The sequence below is a fragment of the Nyctibius grandis genome, chromosome 10, assembly GCF_013368605.1.
Source record: "Nyctibius grandis isolate bNycGra1 chromosome 10, bNycGra1.pri, whole genome shotgun sequence".
Taxonomy (NCBI): domain Eukaryota; kingdom Metazoa; phylum Chordata; class Aves; order Nyctibiiformes; family Nyctibiidae; genus Nyctibius; species Nyctibius grandis.
Genome location: NC_090667.1, coordinates 29,693,109 through 29,710,536, shown reverse-complemented (window position 1 = coordinate 29,710,536; position 17,428 = coordinate 29,693,109). Strand labels below are relative to the sequence as shown.

The 17,428-nt window shown below is 45.5% G+C and overlaps 1 protein-coding gene across 2 annotated transcripts in view; it reads left to right on the top strand.

Moving 5' to 3' along the window:
* The window catches only part of FRMD4B (FERM domain containing 4B), a 133,056-nt gene extending 118,572 nt beyond the window's left edge, over positions 1–14,484 (top strand). For both annotated transcript variants that reach the window (XM_068408807.1, XM_068408806.1), the window contains exons 14-23: positions 461–602; positions 1,236–1,369; positions 1,459–1,578; positions 2,865–3,093; positions 6,316–6,372; positions 7,714–7,861; positions 9,051–9,176; positions 10,343–11,148; positions 11,750–11,882; positions 12,858–14,484. In XM_068408807.1, coding sequence (XP_068264908.1) covers positions 461–602; positions 1,236–1,369; positions 1,459–1,578; positions 2,865–3,093; positions 6,316–6,372; positions 7,714–7,861; positions 9,051–9,176; positions 10,343–11,148; positions 11,750–11,882; positions 12,858–12,978 — 2,016 coding nt within the window. In that variant the 3' untranslated portion in view covers positions 12,979–14,484. The remainder of the gene's footprint in view (positions 1–460; positions 603–1,235; positions 1,370–1,458; positions 1,579–2,864; positions 3,094–6,315; positions 6,373–7,713; positions 7,862–9,050; positions 9,177–10,342; positions 11,149–11,749; positions 11,883–12,857) is intronic.
* The last annotated feature ends 2,944 nt before the right edge of the window (positions 14,485–17,428 follow it).

Genomic DNA, 17,428 nt, shown 5'->3' with positions numbered 1-17,428 from the left:
TATTGTTGATCCATGGATAAACTAGTCTCCAGAGAAAAAATACAAATTGTTTTTGTCAGCTTTTTGAGCAGGCTATTAGTGACAGTATTGTTATTCGATCCATTTTAGCTTGCCTGCAATTAAACGCTGTGGAAGTGTAATCACAGAAGAGGGAATTCCCACATCTCGGTGTTTAATAGTTTGTTTTTTTTTTCTTTTGTCTCCTTCTTGTGTTTGTGTTTGAACACGGTGCAAACAGTAAAGAGATTTTGAGTTGGGATATGGTCCAGGCTTTGGGGCTGGGGGGAAGAGGATTGCCAGCACAGCCCTGTGCATGGGTAGCTCCTGCATGATGCTGTTGCTTTACCCCTTAATTTTGTGGTAGATGAGGTGTGAAACATCATCTTCTGTGATTCTGTGCTCTGAAGTTAATTAGAGGTAACTTGATGAGGCTGGATTTTTTTTTTTTTAACTCCTTCAGGCAAAAATTCCTTCAGCAAGAAGTTTGGATGATATTGCCATGGATCTGACAGAGATGGGAACACCAAAAGTTTCAAAGCTAGTGACTTTGGAGGCAAAGAACCAGCTTATTATGGCCAGCAACGGCAGTTTGATCTCATCAGGTAATACTTTGTGTAAATGCAAAAGTTATATGGATAACCACCCATATACTGTTGGTCCAGGAATAATTTGGTATCAGTCTCATCAAAGTCCGAGGGATATTTGATCCTGGCTAACTTTTAAGCACCTGTACTAGTTGTTGAATTGCCTTGAGCTTCCTCAAAAATGAGCAGAGAAGATAAATGCTTCCAAATAAAGCTCAGCCCTGGAGTGGACTTTAGATCTTTCCTTTGACTGTGGAAGAGGGGAAAAGCAGGGAGGTAAAGCCTGGCTGCCACACGTAGGTCCCTGGAGGTGAAGCCCGAGTGAGGAGCCTGAGTCTGTTTTGAATGCAAAGTCAAAGTTAACATGTTGAGTGTATTGTAGATACCCCTAGTGTGTCGATTTATATTCTAGGTGGTGGGTTTTTGGGGTGTATACTTGGGACTTACCATGCAAGTATATATATTGAGGGTTTGAAAAAGTGTGGATTTCCTAAAAACCTTCTTGGTGGATGACACGAGAGCTGGATGTTGCACTTTGAATAACGTGTTGTTTTACTGGGCAGGACTGCTTTGGGGAGATCTCCCTTTACCTGACCAGAAAAAAAAGGCTTTTACCTGCAAATCCTCTGATACAGAGAGTGTATTTTTCAGGCTCTCAGGACTCAGAGATCAGTGAAGAACAAAACAAGGAGAAAATTATGGAACTAAAGAAGAAAGAGAAACTCCTTCAGGAAAAACTGCTTCAGAAGGTTGAGGAGCTGAAGAAAATCTGCCTGCGAGAGGCGGTGAGAACTGTGCCTTATGCTGGGGTCGGGGCGGGTGAGAGCCCTTCTCTCCATGTGGACCTTCACGCGGAGCCCTCTCTGTTCCCCAGGAGCTGACAGGCAAGATGCCCAAGGAGTATCCTCTGAGCGCCGGAGAGGAACCTCCCCAGGTCAGAAGGCGTGTTGGCACGGCGTTCAAGCTGGATGACAACCTGCTCCCCAGTGAAGAGGTGAGCACTGCAGTTTGTTTTCATAGCAAAGGTGGGGTGGCCAGGCCGGTGGCCAAAGCTGGCTCTTCCCTGGTTGTTTAAGAGGAGGCAGCTGGGACAGGTGCTTGCAGAGGCTGGGAAATTTAGGCGGGTGCTGCCCTTACTTCAGCCATGCTGCCTTTGAAGTGACCAGGAAGTTGGCCATTTCAAAAGGCCTAAAAATCCTCTGACCTGAACCCCTGATTTGGCCACACTGCTTGAATTTTAATGGCCATTTTGCTGCCATATTGCCGTAGAGAAGAGCAGCTGCATAAAGCCATTTGGCAACCCATGACTATGAGCTTTTCTCAAGCATTGATTTGTGTCAGGTTGAGATTGTGTTTGAAACCAGAACATGGCAGGGGCATGCACTGTCCCCCTTGCAAAATACCTGTGCATGAGTGTAGTTGTGTGACAGGTGACAGCAGGAGGAGATTTATCTCTGGCTTAATGCAAGTTCCACCTAAGTAAAAGCTCAGTTTATTGCTCAAGAAGCTAATATGAACTTTGCTGGGAGAGACTGACTCAGGAGATATGGTAATTCAGATATATGCAGTTTCTGGACACATACCATTCCCCCTCATGCCCTGTGAGATTTGTTAACAAGCTGTATCATCCAAATAGTAAGTAGGTGTTGGGCACTTTGCATCTGTCTTTCACCAAAAACTCGCTGCCCTGGCTTCCAGGACTGGTGTAATCCATGTCTGCAGCAAACTGATTTTATGTAGACTGCTTAAATGCTGTTGAGACAAAATCCTGCTGACCAGATTTAATAACGTGTTGCTTAGCACCTCTGCAGCACCTTTCATCCGAGCCTCTCAAAGTTGTTTACAAACAATTAATTAAAGCCTCCAACTCCCTGTTATGTAGGTACCGGGATTTCAATTTTCATTTTTGTTTTCTCTAAAGCAGAGATTTTTGAACAGACGTTTTCAGGCTTGGACTTGGAGCAGGAGGTCTAACAGCCTGCAGGTTGGCTTGTGTAACAGAAGGGTCTGATCCTGAATTTAGGTGTCTATTTTACGTCACCCAGGCTTGAGAACTTTGGACCTTTCTCGAGAGATCTCATAATCTTACACTTGTCAGAGAAATAACATGTAAGGATTTCATATGCTTAGATTGTCTTGTGTATAAACTTAAGTATTTCTGTGTTTTGTGCTCAAGATTTCACTTAATTACCAGCACAAAAATAGATCTTCTATCCAATAACCTTCGTTAATAATTTCTACCCAGAATAGAAGCAAATAACTGATCTCATGAATTTGCAGGATCCCACTTTGCAGGACTTGGAGGGCACCTTTATCATACAGCAAAAGCTGGTGGAAGCTGCGAAGAAACTTGCCAGTGAGCCAGACCTCTGCAAAAACGTGAAGAAGAAAAGAAAGCAAGAGTACGCCGATGCTGTAAAAAAGCTGCAAGAGATAGAAAATTCCATAAATGAGTATAGAATCAAGTGTGGCAAAAAACCAACCCAGAAATCAACTCTTACTCTACCAGGTAAACAAGAGAATTCCCCGTATTTTGATGAAAATATTTAAAAAAAAGTAATTTGGCTCACAAGTTTTGTTTACATCAACTCTATAAGATATTTATCTTCTCCAAGGCAGTTAAGTAAGAAAAAGAGAGATGCAATTGCTGCATCTGATACGATAAGTGCACTGCTTACAGGCTGAGGGCAGAATAAGCTGCAGTTTTAGGAACGAGTGGAGACACGTTCCAGCACCAGGTACAGACCGAAGGTGCTGTATGTAGAAAGGCTGGTGGGAGCAGCTCAGCTGAAACTGGTGTGGTGTCCGAATTCTTAGTGCCTTGAGTGCAGCTGTACATCTAAGCTGCCACATGCAAGATCTCTCCTTCCGCGACGCTGCAGTTCGAGCAAAAATAGAGCGTGTGAGTTTTTCTGCAAGACAGAGGAAATAAGGATCAAAGACTTTGTTTCTTGATTAAAAATTACTGATTTCCAGGAAGACATAAGTGAAGTTCAGGAGTTTGAGTGCAAGTAGTGGCATGCAGATTTTTGACTAAATGTGTTTGCCAGTGACGAGCACAGTGGAGGCAGATATCCTTGGCCCCTCCGTTTTGAAAGTGTGATTTTTCCTAAGGGAGGTGAGATTCTTGCTGCCTCATAGGATAGAGCGTGGAAACTTGCTGGTATCCAAGCCAACTGAAGGAGTCTGGGAATAGTTAAAAGCGCAGAGGTGTTGCAGGCTTTTCTAGTGTCTATAGTGATTAACAGTTTTAGGACATGTTTTACTTCTCCCCTCTGTCAAAAATATATATGGACAATTGATAATGTTTAATTGATTTCTTTTTGCCCCCTTTGTCCCGGAGGAAATATTATTTCTTGAGGTTAGTGGCGTGTTTCCTGGGAAATGCAAGGTGGGAAAGAACATGCCAGATTTTTCTGCTGTTTATATTGATACCCTCTCACCGACCCTTGAGATGAGACCTCTTGCCAATATGTGTTTTCCCTGGAGGAGATCCTTCTCTTGTGCCCTGCCAGGTTTCTGTAGGGGAAACCTTTACCATGTCCCATTCCCATTGAGAGCTTGGTTTGGATTCTTACCCAGCACAAACTGGGGCAGCACTGGGCTATCCATCATCACAAAGTGCTTATTCTGAAAGGTTGATGATTGCTATTTAATGTGGCCCAGCTAGTTCCTGATTGACTGAGATGAGGAAAACATCTGTTTTTCCAGTCTCTTGCTTACCAATCTGGATACTAATTGTGGGAGGTTCTGTATTACCTGGGACACGTGGTGTGTAGCAACGACCAGGAAGCTACTGAAGGCCAGTGAGCAGCAAGAGCCCCGCGAGGCAGCATCCGTTCGTGGCAGGCAGTTTGTTGTCCTGTTGTGCAAACAAGCAACTTAGGAGTTGGTCCTTATACATTTAGCCTATCGTTCTGCAACATTTGATACATGACATCCTCGTTTGCTGTCTGAGAAGGGGGACACAGCCAGAAGGGACTGGACTCTGTGTCTTGGAGGATCTCCCTTCCTGCAGGTAGGGGCTGCAAGACAGCAAATACTTCGCCAGCAATAAGTTATCTGCATTCCCTTCCAGTTCCTGACTCTGGCAGTGCAGCGTGTATGTGTTTACGCTGCCTGAAGCAGAACTGTCATCTGCTTCAGTAACTGATTTTGTGTAACCTTTTTCACTGTTGCTGACTGTACTCTTGGGCTCAAGGTACAGGGTTTCAGAAAGCCGAGCAGTGAAGAGTCACTTGCAGCTGTGAATTTGGGGAATGACTTGTTGGAAATGATGCGTTAAATAGTAACATTGATTTACTGAATCAAACCATAGCTATTTTCATCCCAGCCCCCAAGGGATACTGGACATACTGGACTGTCTCCTGCTCTCCATGTTCCACTCTCCCTTTCCTTTGCTTCCTCTGTAGCCCAGAGTTTCTTCCAGTTTTGCAGGGAATCGTACAGATTTAGGATTTAAATGCAGAGCTCCCTCATATGTCAGCATTGCAGACCCCACGTGAATCCAGCAGCATAGCTTTAGACTGGCTTTTTTTTTTCCTAGGTAGGCTTTTTTTGTCCCCATTCCATATTTTACCACCATGTGGTCAAATTCATGTGAATAAGCTCCCCTGAAGGTTTTTCACAGTGTCGAGCTGCAAGCAGAGCTGTAACCCATCCTCGGTGGTCTGACAAGTCCCCTCAGGGCAGGGGCCAGACCTGATGTTTTGCTGTTCTTGAAAAGCTGCTCTGTTTACTGAGTTCTTGTAACCAGACCTTTCCTCGCAGCAAAGCACCACAGCAAGGGAGCAATGCAAGTTGCATGTGCTTACGATGAGTGATGGAGGGAGCAGGTGTCTTACACAAAGTGGCTGCCACCATCATCTTTTGTTGCTTCCCTTCCCTCGTGCATGGAGGTTCACGTAGATTTTTCCCTCACCAGTGCTGTGTCTTGCCAGAAATGGCCTAGGAACTGATTTTTCTCTGGGTTAGTTCTCTCTAGTGCTGCCTTTTATCACCAGCCTAATTTCTCTGCCACTGCTGGTTTGTTCTAAACCTTAGCAAGGACAGGCTGTTTCTGAGCGAGCAGTAGTGTGTAATATCAAGGTGAGAGGAAAGGCAGGTGCAGTAAAGCACTTTGAATAAATGACAAAATGTAAAAGAAACAGAAAAAATTTGCGATGTCCGTACAACAGTTACTGCTCTCTGTGCTGTTGGAACTTGCAATAACTTGCTTGAAGTCAGTGGAATTATTCTGGAGTGATATTAATCTAATTGAAACAGAATTTGTATGCTGATGAAACATTCAAAAGTGAATACCAAATTTCAAAAGGCATTTCGTACCTACCCGGTGGGATTTCAGGTGTACCTAGAGGAGATTCGATGCTCGCAGCCAAGATTTACATGTCTGTGTAGGCTTCTGACTCCTGTTGAAGCACCAAAACACCCTGTGAGATCTGTTGGAAGCTGAGTGAAAAAAACCTTTACAAATCTTGGCCTGATTCCTGCTGCAGTTAAAAAAAAATCTCCTTTGATAATTACACAGGTAGCTTGTGGAACTGCAATGAACACATCTAGGTCATGACATACTCCAAAGCAGGACTGTCTTCAGGCTGTTGAGGGCTAAAGCATACACACTGCAGCGTTACAAGTAGCAGCTGGCTCTGAAGCTGTAGAAAACAAACCATATGTGATATTTGGAAATTAATGTTGGGTCTCCTATGCTTAAAGTGCTTGTTTTCATTCACAGATGATATAATTCCATCTGAGAGCAGCTCCCTGTCCGATACGACAACCTATGATGATGGTATGTTGGTTATCCTTTTCTTCCTATGGAGTGTGCCCGTTCAGAGACATTCCTTTGAACTGATGTCCTTTAGCCTACTATTTTGGTGACTTTCGATGACAGATTACTTTATAGCAGAGGAAACAAGAGCTTAATCAGGAATGTCTTTCCTCATAATGGGTTAGTTATTAAAGTTTCCGCTCTGTGAGCTGATCCGAGTTGTCTTTAGAGAAGGTGATTGGTTTTAACGTGACCAACCTGCGAGCGGAAGGCTTTGAATTTCAAACAAATCCTCATCCCTAGGACATGGACAGAGGCGGGTGAGCGGCTGGAGGAGTTACGAGCTGGGAGGATTTGCCCAGCCCTTCTGTCCTCACAGCTACTATAAAACTTACAAAAAAGTAGAATAGGCACAGACATTAACGATCTGTTTACGTTTATCTGTTACCTAGCGAGCTTGCATCTTGCCTAGGTATGGTGTTTGCTCAGCTTACTCATTTCACACACACCCACAGACACACTAATTCACGCCCTGTTCCACAAGGTGGAAAGGACTTGGCTTGCCTCTCCCTTAAACTGGATAATCATCATTTGGGGACAAACATCATCTAAATTATTGCTCACTTTTCAGTTAGGGCCCGATTCTGATCTCACTTTGTCCCAGTTTTAGATTTGTACAACCCATCTGGTGCTTTAAAACAGAGTTACACCTGATTCCTGCTTGTACAAGTAGAAGTAGAGCCAGGGCTTTGGTTTCTGGAAGTGTTCTCTGCAATACTCGTCCTACATTGTCTGTATTAGTTGGAGTTTCCTGTTGGCTCTGATGGGACCTGGGTTGTGCCCTGAGCAAAGCAAGAACAAGAATCAAACCAGCGTCTTCCCAGTTGCCTTCAGCGAAATTTGTCTGTCAGTTGTCTTTGCTCATCCAGTCGCTTTTGAAGTCAGTCCCTTTTAGGTTGTGTTTCAAAACTCATTCTTAAAATGTCATTTTCAAGTAAAGAGCTGGAAGGTGAGGGAGAGGAACTGGCTTTGGCAAAGGCTGAGCTCGCCTGCTCGGCTCTGGGAGGAATCGCGCTGCAAACAGGTGTTTTCCCAAGGAAGTTCCCCTTTGTGATCTGGCACAGCCCCAAGCTGTGTGTAATCTCCGTAGGAGTCGGTGCTGCTGAGATCTGTACGAGCCTCCGCGATGTCCTGTCTGCATGGAGAAGAGCTCGGTGCAGGCAGGAGAGATTTCTAGGTTCACAGCTTCTGTCCTTGTCTCTGTAGTGCAAAGTGATTCTGCTTAGGGGCCACGGGTTTGCATATACAGGGCAAAAATATCAAGGATTTTTTGCTAACAAAATACATATTCCTTTCCAACAGTCGGTGAATCGCTTCCTGTGCCAGCACAGAGACCCAGCTCTGCGCAGCTTTCTCCAAGGCTTCCTCCACCAAAGTCCCTCGGGGTGGAGAGAATTCATCTCAGAAAGTCATCCATAAACGAGCAGCTCTTGGAAACCAGACACTCCAGGTAGGGCACGTCTCACTGCTGCCGTGCTCTCCACCTTGCTCCTTCCGAGACTCCTGTCCCTACAGGCACTCCAGCAGAGCCTGCTGCCTCCATGCTCCTCTACAGCTACGGGATTTGGAGATGGGGGCTAAATTCCCTGCTTAGTAACAAAAGTGTGTATAAGTAGTTGTCATGGTCTCTGAAATTGTAGGGCAGTGTAGTCTTTGTGAAGAGGTTCAAGACAGGTGAGAAATTTAATAGCAAGGGCTGCATTTAAGGAATTGCTTGTGCCCCCCAGTACTGTCAACCTTTGTCTTCGTTTCTGTGGTTTGTTTTCAGTATTAATTAAACAACTTGTAGTTTTCCTGATGACTGTGCTTAATGGCTTCAGATAACACCCAACAGTACCCATCCCTCCTGATGGTATCAGTGTTTCAGCAGGTACATTGTCAAAGCGTACAGAATTCGTGTAAGTCCTGATGGGGAATTCTCTGTGTAAGAGCAGAGTTACTGGGGTTCAACCAGCTACCATCAGTAGTGCCAGCTGTGGTGACTGGCTGAAGTTCCTGGATGTATCCGTGGGATTTGGGCACTTTCTGAGCTAGAAGAACAGTTCCACAGAGTGCATCGATAACAGTAGCTCTGCTGATGGTTGTGTGATCATGTTTCATGGGTCTGATCTGGTGCTGGTTGTTCTCGGTGTAAGGATTCCCACTGATCTTGATATTTCTTGGACGTGAGCAGGCTGTTGAAGGCATGCTTAAAAATGTTTTAAAGTTTTGGGCAATGTCATGTCTTTGCGTTTTTCTCATCAGTCCCTCAAGATACGCAGAACACTCCTCTACATGAAGTTCAGAAATTGAATTATAGCCATATGTAACCATTTAGCTGTGATGTGCTTCACTTTAAAACCTGATTCCTTTGCTTCTTGGTTACCTGCTCTGTCTTTTCTGCTTCATGCTTCTGTCCTTTGGCAGCAGCTTTTCCTACCAGTTATCCTGTGAGGACCTTCCTTGAACCAGAAGGAGGGGTTGAATTTTTCTGCATGTTTAATGGTTCTGTTCTTTATACAGGGAAGCACATCCAGTTATGCCCTTGCCTGTTTTTTTCTGCCTTTCACTTTGTTTCTTCAAGCCTTAGGGTACATATATTCTGTGTGCTGCGACTTGCGTGGCGTTTAACCTGACTGGAGTTGTCTCCTTCGTTACAGGGACCCACTCTCGACTCACAGCAGTCCTTACCGAACCCTGGACCGGCCACCCCAGCCCCATGGGGGAAGAAGCATGCCTACAACCCCTGTGCTCACACGCAACGCCTACAGTAGCAGCCACTTACAGTAAGGGGGCTTTGTTTTCAGTGCGATGTCCATCTTAGGCAGCGGAAGAATAAAAGCAGATGGTGTTAAGAGGGCAAAGGGTCCTTTGCTGTGCAGCTGTCCCTGCAGCGGGGCCAGGCTCTCAAAATGTCTTTTCTGGATATTGAAGGCATAAGGTTGATAGCAGCCGCTGTCTTCTGGCACAGTCCTGCCCCAGCTTTGTGATACACGAGTGTTTATGTGAGCACAAACCCTGTCTGGGCAAATAGCAGCACACACAAACGAGTGTCTGCGAAATTAGGAGAGAGGGAAGCTGGCACACCAGTATTGCCTGGCTATCATGAAAGGCTACAGGAGAAGGGTCATTTACAGATAGGGACCTATAAGGAGTTCTAACAAGTAATGCTTGTTCAAAAAGTTTCTGTAAAATACTTGTAAGGTGGCCAGAATTTATTTTACATTTCCTTTGTAGCCTCGTTTTCTAACAAGGTGAGGCTTATGAAATTCTATTGTCCATCAGCTAGTGGTGTCCCCACAAAAACCTGTTCATGAGCTGACAGATGTCTACTGTGGATTACACTTGTACAAGCCTCCTGAAAAAGTAAGTGGCCAGATAGAGGACAGAGATCCCAGTGAGTGCCCTTACAATGGGAAGAGAGCTGCAATGTGAGCTTAACTGTGTTATTAGGCAGTTATTACCCAGCTGAGAATCCATGCTGGGTAAGGGGAGCTGCTGTAAATCTTATAATGTTATCAAGAGCTCATGGTTTATTTGGCTGGAGTAATGCAGCCTTGAGAGAGCCATAGGAAACCCATCTTTCTGTGTTCTGCTCCTGGTGCAGTTACTTGTGTAGACTTCACCTACTTAAAAACTGAGAGCACCCTTCTGTAAATCACTGCAAAATGTGAGTTGGTGAGCTTTGCTGCATGTATCCCTGTTACAGATGAACCTTGCTCACCATGATAGATTTTTATATGAGATCTCCTACTGTTGCAGCAAATCTAAAGTTCAGCCAAGCTGAATTTCTTGCAATGCAGATACCCTGTGTGGAAAGAAAAGACTGGTTTTGTATTGTGCTTTGGTTGGGGAGGCAGCATGCCCGACGTGCCCACGCGTGCTCTCTCCAGCTCTGTGTGTACGTTTATGTGTGACAGCCTTTAACCGACCTACCTCTGTGTTGTTTCAGGCCAGATGTTTCCCCGCACCATTGCCGGCAGCGCAGCGGGAGTCTGGAATCCCAAACCCACCTGCTGTCCGAGACTCCTGCTGAAAAGGCAGCCTCCACCCTCTCAAAGTCCCAGCGAAGCAGCAGCACAGAGATCCTCGATGATGGATCATCCTACACTAGCCAGTCAAGTACAGAATACTACTCCGTGACACCTACTCCCAATCCATATTATACTACTCAGACACTCGACAACAGGACCAGGGGTCGAAGACGGTCCAAGAAACAAAACATTTCTGCTGCAAGTTCAGGAAGTATGCCAAATCTTGCCCAGAAGGATGTCCGCAATGGTGTCTACCACAAAAGTCAGGAGCAGCCTTCCTCTAGTTACTATATTTCTGGATATTCCCCATACACCGAATCTGACGTTTATTACAATGGAGGATATGTTTATGAGAGTGACACGGAGGGACAGTACAGTGTCAATCCTTCCTATCGCTCATCGGCACATTACGGATATGACCGTTACAGGGAATTCAGGTCTTACCACGAGGATGAAGTGGACAGAGTACCGCACAACCCCTACGCAACCCTAAGGCTCCCAAGGAAGCAAGTTGCTAAAACGGAGCATATAACCAAAAACATTCACAAGGCCTTAGTAGCAGAGCATCTCCGTGGTTGGTACCACCGTGCTTCCAGCCAAAAGGAACAGGGTCATAGCCTGCAGGCAGGCTTTGAGTCTGACAGAGGATCTCAGAGGAGTTTGGGCTTTGCTGGTCTGCAGGTGCCGTGCTCTCCTAGCAGTCGAGTGTCATCTTTCTCTTCAGGTAATGTCTGATTTCTTCTATGCCAAGTCTTTTTGTAAGTCCCTGCTGTGCATCAAATTCTGCCTCCCTGCTTCCTCGGTGAAGTCTGCAGAGTAGAAGCAAGGCTAGAGCTCTGTCCTGAAAGGTAGATGAGGAACTGAATAGGATCTTATTTTCCATGCTTGGGAAGAAAGACTTGCTTGTTGCCTTCTTCTATGGGTAAAACTGCCTTTTACTCTTTTTGAGTGCAGTAGTCCCAAGAAGCACAAAGAGCCATATGGGTTTCAAAGAGGTGTGTTTACCAACTAGGAGCAACATGCAAAACTTCATGCCGTGTAAATGCAGTTGCCGTGATGGCTTCCAAAATACAGTACAATGAGCATCACTGACTGGGTCAGAAAGTCTTTTTAAAGAGACTCCCAGCTCCAAAACACCACCCGCACAGTGCTTTCCTCTCTGCAGGGCTTGTAAATCATATTTTCTGTTTGCATTCTCCGCTTGTGTGCCCTGCAGAAACCCATAGAGATTGCTAATGAGAATTGTCTCATTTGTCTCAGCTGATGTAGCTGGAGAAAGATCTAATTTGCTGTAATTTTTTTTTTATTATTATTTTTTATTCCAGTATCTTCTACAAACACTGCTGGGAACTGGCGAAACCCAGTTGCACTGGGACTTCCAGACTACGATGCTTTGTCTCATTCCTCTTACACCAGCTCTTACGGGAATGTTTATGGCAACCTTCCTTTGCAGAGCAGGTGAGTAGAGAATATCAAGTTTTTCTGCCCTTCCTCCTGCATTTCACAGGCTGTTAAAACTTCTGAGAAAATCAGCTTGATTTCAAAGGGCCAGGATGAAGAGTAGTTATAAAACTGACTACTTTGAGAGCAAGTCTTCTCTGTGTGGGGTGGATCAGCTGTACCACTTGCAAAAATTCCTGCAGCGCTCTCGCTGCTTCTACTCGGTGTTTTTGGTCTCTTCCCCCCCCGCTATCGTACACTGTCTGTTGTCACTGAGGACAGAGCCCTCCTGCCCAGGGGAATGGCTCTGCCCCCACAAATGCCAGCACGTTTCAGTATGGTGACGCTAAGTGTAGCCGGCTGTAGTAAGTACCCCACGTTTGTGCCTCCTGCTTCATGGGTTGCAGCTTGGCTTGCTGCCAGGCTGACTTGCATGAAATCACTGAATTTTTAATGTTGTTTGTTTTAAAATAAACGGAAGTGTAAGAAAAGATATAAAAGCTGCTGCTAGATCCTCGTTTCTAAGCTAAATGCTGTGGGCTTTTTTATTGCAGTGATTTAAAAGAACTACAGTAACAGTGTTTGAAAATCAGGTTCTGCTAAATTCTTAACTTCCTATAATTGGGCTTTGGAAACTCTGCTTATATTGGCAGCTTTTTCTATATTAGGTTTATTAGCTATTAATTTCCCCTATTGTGAATCACTTGTCTGGTAGTTCATCTGTTTTATTTTCTATTTTAATGTGATTATGGCAAACGAGCAATCAATACACCCTACAGTCTTGACAATTTTGAGCAGCTGAGGTCCTGTTGCACACTATTTTACTAAATACAGCATGAAAACTGGGTTTGTGTTCGGATCCAAATTACGCTGGGGTGAACTCACAATAACCAGCTTCAAGCCCAAGGGAGTTGCGTGAGTTTGTGCAGCACTTGGGGGTCTGGGGAAGACCCTCAGCTCTCGCTGGTCCCTGATGCCATGTCTCTCTTACAGAGCGTACGCAGAGGTGAGCCAGCTGGGCGACAGTGAGGAGAGCCGGGTGGAAGACGACTTGCACAGCAACGAGCAGAGGTTGTTCTGGCACGAGGATTCAAAGCCCGGGACGCTCGTGTAGACCAGCCTGCAGCCCTGTGTCCGTACCCTTGCGTGCCTTGCACAACGCGCTGTGACTCCGAGGCAGATCTCGTGTGGGACTTCTTTTTTTTTTTTTTTTTGTTCGGTTTGGAAACAGGCTGTTTTCCTGGGAAAGTTTAAATTCGACATTAAGAGGGACTGTAGCAAAAGTCTTACCACGAATGGCGTTTCTTTCTGAATCCGGATAGCCTACACGAGCAAGGGCAAGGCACGGTTTAATCTATGACTAGATGCAGCACTTGGTTGAAGTATTTATATTTAGCAAGCACTTTTTTGGAAGATTGGAAGGTGTTGAAGGCAAACCTCAGAGGGGAAAAAAATAAAATGTGAAAAGGAGACTCTTATGGAAAGAACAGGAGTTCTAGGAGCACAATTCTGATCTCTGAAAGAAGAAGAAATGAAAATTTATTCTGCCATGGCTTATGATGACCTGGGAGGACTTTCATAAGCTTATGAAGGATAGATACTCTGTGTGTGAGTGAGGCAAAGGGTGACTTAATCAGTATTGGAACATTACTTGAAGGAAGGCTGGATTATTTTTGTTTTCATTGCGGAGGTTTGAATGAGTTTATCCATTTTTTGGGGTGTTGTTAAGAGTGTTTGTTAGCACCACAAGCAAGTTTTGGAAAGAAAAGAATTTGCTGACACAGTATGTCACGTAAAACTATAGGCGGTTGTGGATTTTGGAAACAGAAGTGGTGAATTTTGACCTCTCTTCCATGATAAAGTGTAATTAATAACCTGCCATTTAATGACCTTTCCATGGTACAACTTCGCTGTGTGGAGGAGTAGGCAAATTCTCACAGTGACCCCCGTTCATCGGGTGACGATGACGTTTTGCTCTGCCCCAGCGAATCGAGGGTCCGCGGTGGGGGAGCTCCAGGGATCGCACGGCGAACGGTTTGATTGTCACGGCCAGTATTCTGAGGTGGGTGTAAACACAAACAGCCAAGTGGGTGCCTTAAAATGAGGGGCATTAGGATTGTACCGTGAGCCATCTGAACTGCCAGGTGCGTTGCTAAGTCACTAAGTGACAGAACAGCATTTTCATGAAACCATTTGTGTAGGGGAAAAAAAGTGTGACTGCAGTCTTGATCTGAGAGGGACAAACCTACCTCACGTCATCCGTCTGTAGGAACAAATTGGCATGGGTTGTCTGGTGTGATTTCCAATGACTCGGTTGCATATGGTGAAATCTCTCCCGTTTCTCAGCTGTACTGTGCTTCAGGATTCCATAAATGGTGCTCTTTTTTTTTTTCTTTTATACAAAGGATTAGTTACTCCTTGTTCATATTGTGAATAGAAAAGTTTCTGATAAACTTTTTTGATGTTTTTTACCAATATTCCAGAGCATGTAATATATATATATACAGAAGGACACACTTGTTAAGCTGGTACTTAGTCGTTTGTATTATTAGAGTCACGATTTGGAATTAAACAAAAACAAAATAAAAAAATAACTTATTTCCTTGGTTTTGCATATTTGTATAGCCTTCTAGAAATGCGAAAGCTCTTTTTGCTTATTCTTTTACTACTTCTGAATTTTTTAGACCTATTATTTTGTATAGGTCAATAAACTAAAAAGTGTGCTTACCAAAACCACTTCAGCATTCTTCCTGTTTCTACTCGAGTGCTTGGAAAAGTGCAGTGTGTGTTATTCCAGTACCTGAAGGGGCCTACAGGAAAGCTGGAGAGTAGTGATAGGACAAGGGGGAATGGTTTTAAACTGAAAGAGGGGAGATTTAGATTGGATATTAGGAAGAAATTCTTTCCTGTGAGGGTGGTGAGACACTGGCCCAGGTTGCCCAGAGAAGCTGTGGCTGCCCCCTCCCTGGCAGTGTTCAAGGCCAGATTGGATGAGGCTCTGAGCAACCTGGTCTAGTGGAAGGTGTCCCTGCCTGTGGCAGGTGGATTGGAACTAGATGGTCTTTAAGGTCCCTTCCAACCCAAACCAGTCTGTGATTCTGTGATTTCAGGGCTTTAGAGTAAGAGAGAGTAAATCACCATGCTCTGATTTCTCTTGGCCTGTGGTGTTAGGTTGGGTGCAGAGGGTCAGTGGCCTCGGCTGGGGGAAGCTTGGCCCAGGGCAGTTCAGACCCTCCCAAAACACATCTGTAAGTATGAATTTCTCACGGTGCAGGGGGAGGGAGGAGTGGCTCTCGGTGCCTTTGCCGGGGCACAGCTGCCCCACGGGAGCCGAGCGGGGCTCATGCAGCATCCTCATGGGAGGGTCGCTCTCCCTGGACCCGCTGCCCAGCCCCAGCTCGGCAGTGATGCGCAGACAGAGGTGGCCTCGTGTTTCTGGAAATGCTTCTTGCTCATCTGTCCTTGCACCAAAAAGTTGCTGCAGCCATTCCCAGCTGGAGCGTGGCTCTCAGGGTTTGTGTTGCTCATCTGCTGGGTCCTTTTTCGGGTTTGTGCCCACTGAGACGCCCACCTTTCTGGAACAGCGACTTGGTTTCTAGATGTACAATGGCTTTTGCACCCTGGTCACCAAGCAGTTGAGGTTATTCAGTCTCACTCTCCTCTCTTCAGAGTTATTTGCCATTTCCTACTTTTTGTGGCATCCTTAAGCTTCACCACCACCACTGAATTTTAAGCTTGTTTCCAGGTTGCTGGTGGAAATAGGCATTAACAGGAACTTGTAGATGTGCCCACTAAAAATACCTCCATGACGTTGTACTTTTCCATTTCTCCAAGTAGTTTTTGAGGTTTGTGTGTTTGCAAGTTCTTCGTTCGTTGAATTGTGCTTGCAGCTGTTATAAAACATCGGTGTTTCGAGCACGAAGCTGAGGGGTACAAAGTCCAATACCTTACCCAGAATGAATGGTATCGGTGCGTGCTGGCGGTTATTTATCAGCACTCTCAGAGCTTTTCATTTAAAAAAGGAAATGAGGGTGTCACAAGGTCTGTGCCCCATGTGAAGTGTTGTTTGCATTCCTTTACTTTAATGCTTTAGCCGATGAGTTTTGTATTGGCTTTTCCGTTAGCGTTCAGGATTTAACTCAGTCTAACGCGTCCGTGTTGGCACAACGCTGGCACTCGGCCCGGCCTCTCGGCTTGCTCAGACAGGACCAGGACAATTTTGGATGATGGTGTTGAGAAGATGGGAATTTGAGGTAGGTTTGGGTTGAGGACGGTTTGCTGTATTTGGGGATATTGGGCATAAAACCTCCAGGGCCAGAGTTCGGAGCCTGACAGCAGCTTTCAGTAAGCAAGAGCCAAGCTGCGGAGGAGCTGGAAATCGAAGAGCAGTAGCATGGCAGGTGCAGCCCTTGTAACCCCTCTTGTTCTCTGCATGCCTAGCCCTGCAAGAGCTGTGCTCTTAGAAACTCTTATGACAAGTGGAAGAGTGAAGAAGGAGGCCCAGAAGAGGAGAAAATAAGAAGATGCAACTTCCCTTTCCCAGATGTTGCCTGGGGTGGGTAGCAAAGGGCTGGGGTCGAACTTGGGTGGCACAGGGAAGGAGAGGGAGGGCACAATGTCCCTGTGGGACCTCCTGCCCATCACCAACGAGGGAGCTGGCAATGCTGCGCAGCTTGTGCAACACCTGATTTTTGCCAGTTTTTCCCCAGGACCCTTAACTTTGCCTTTTGCAGACCTCCAGCTTGCTTTGTCGCACGGTGTTTCTGGAGCGATGTTGTGATACCCGTGTGTGACTGTTCAGAGACCAGGTGTCTATAGTGCAGCTGAAGAGGTAAGAAAGACATATTTGTAATTATTATCAGATTTGTTCACAGCTGGAACACAACTTACCTGTGCTTTGTTTGAATTGCTGCCCCGCCTGTGCTGTCTGCTCTGTAACCGCAGCCCTTCCTCACCAGGAGGAGAGAGGCCATCTAGTGACTGACCATTGAAGAGCCTTCCTGCCTCTCGTCCTCTGAAATCCCTCCTGCCCCTTCCAGTTTGAAGAAATATTTAGAAATTCTTATTTAGTATGATCCAGAACAAAGCCAAGAGGTGAGCGATGTGAAACACCAAAGTAAAACACCCGCAGGGTTCAGTTTTACAGCGTCACAAATGCTCTCTCTTTAGAAGGCAGAAGATGCTGCTGAGGAGAGCGTGGAGGGGAAATAAAAACCCACATAAAACCGTGCGTAATGGAGCATTTCTGAGTGCTTTTTAGTTGATGGATGAAGAAGAAAAACTAGTCCTTGCCAGGAATCCTTAAAAAGGCATTAGGGCACTGGGTTTAAAATAAGCCATGCCTGATGTTTTTAATTGCTGCCTGCTTTTTCTCTGCTGTTTTGAACGGAAACATGCTGGGATGTGGGAGGACAAACTCCCGTGGGAGCTGCCGCAAGCCCTACGGGTCGCTGGCGTCTGATGTTCCTCCAGCACAGGGACTGGGGACCTGGACCCCCCTCCCCGAGCACAGACAGATCTTTGAAGGTCACAAATCTTTATAACGCGCCTGAGTAGGCTTATGT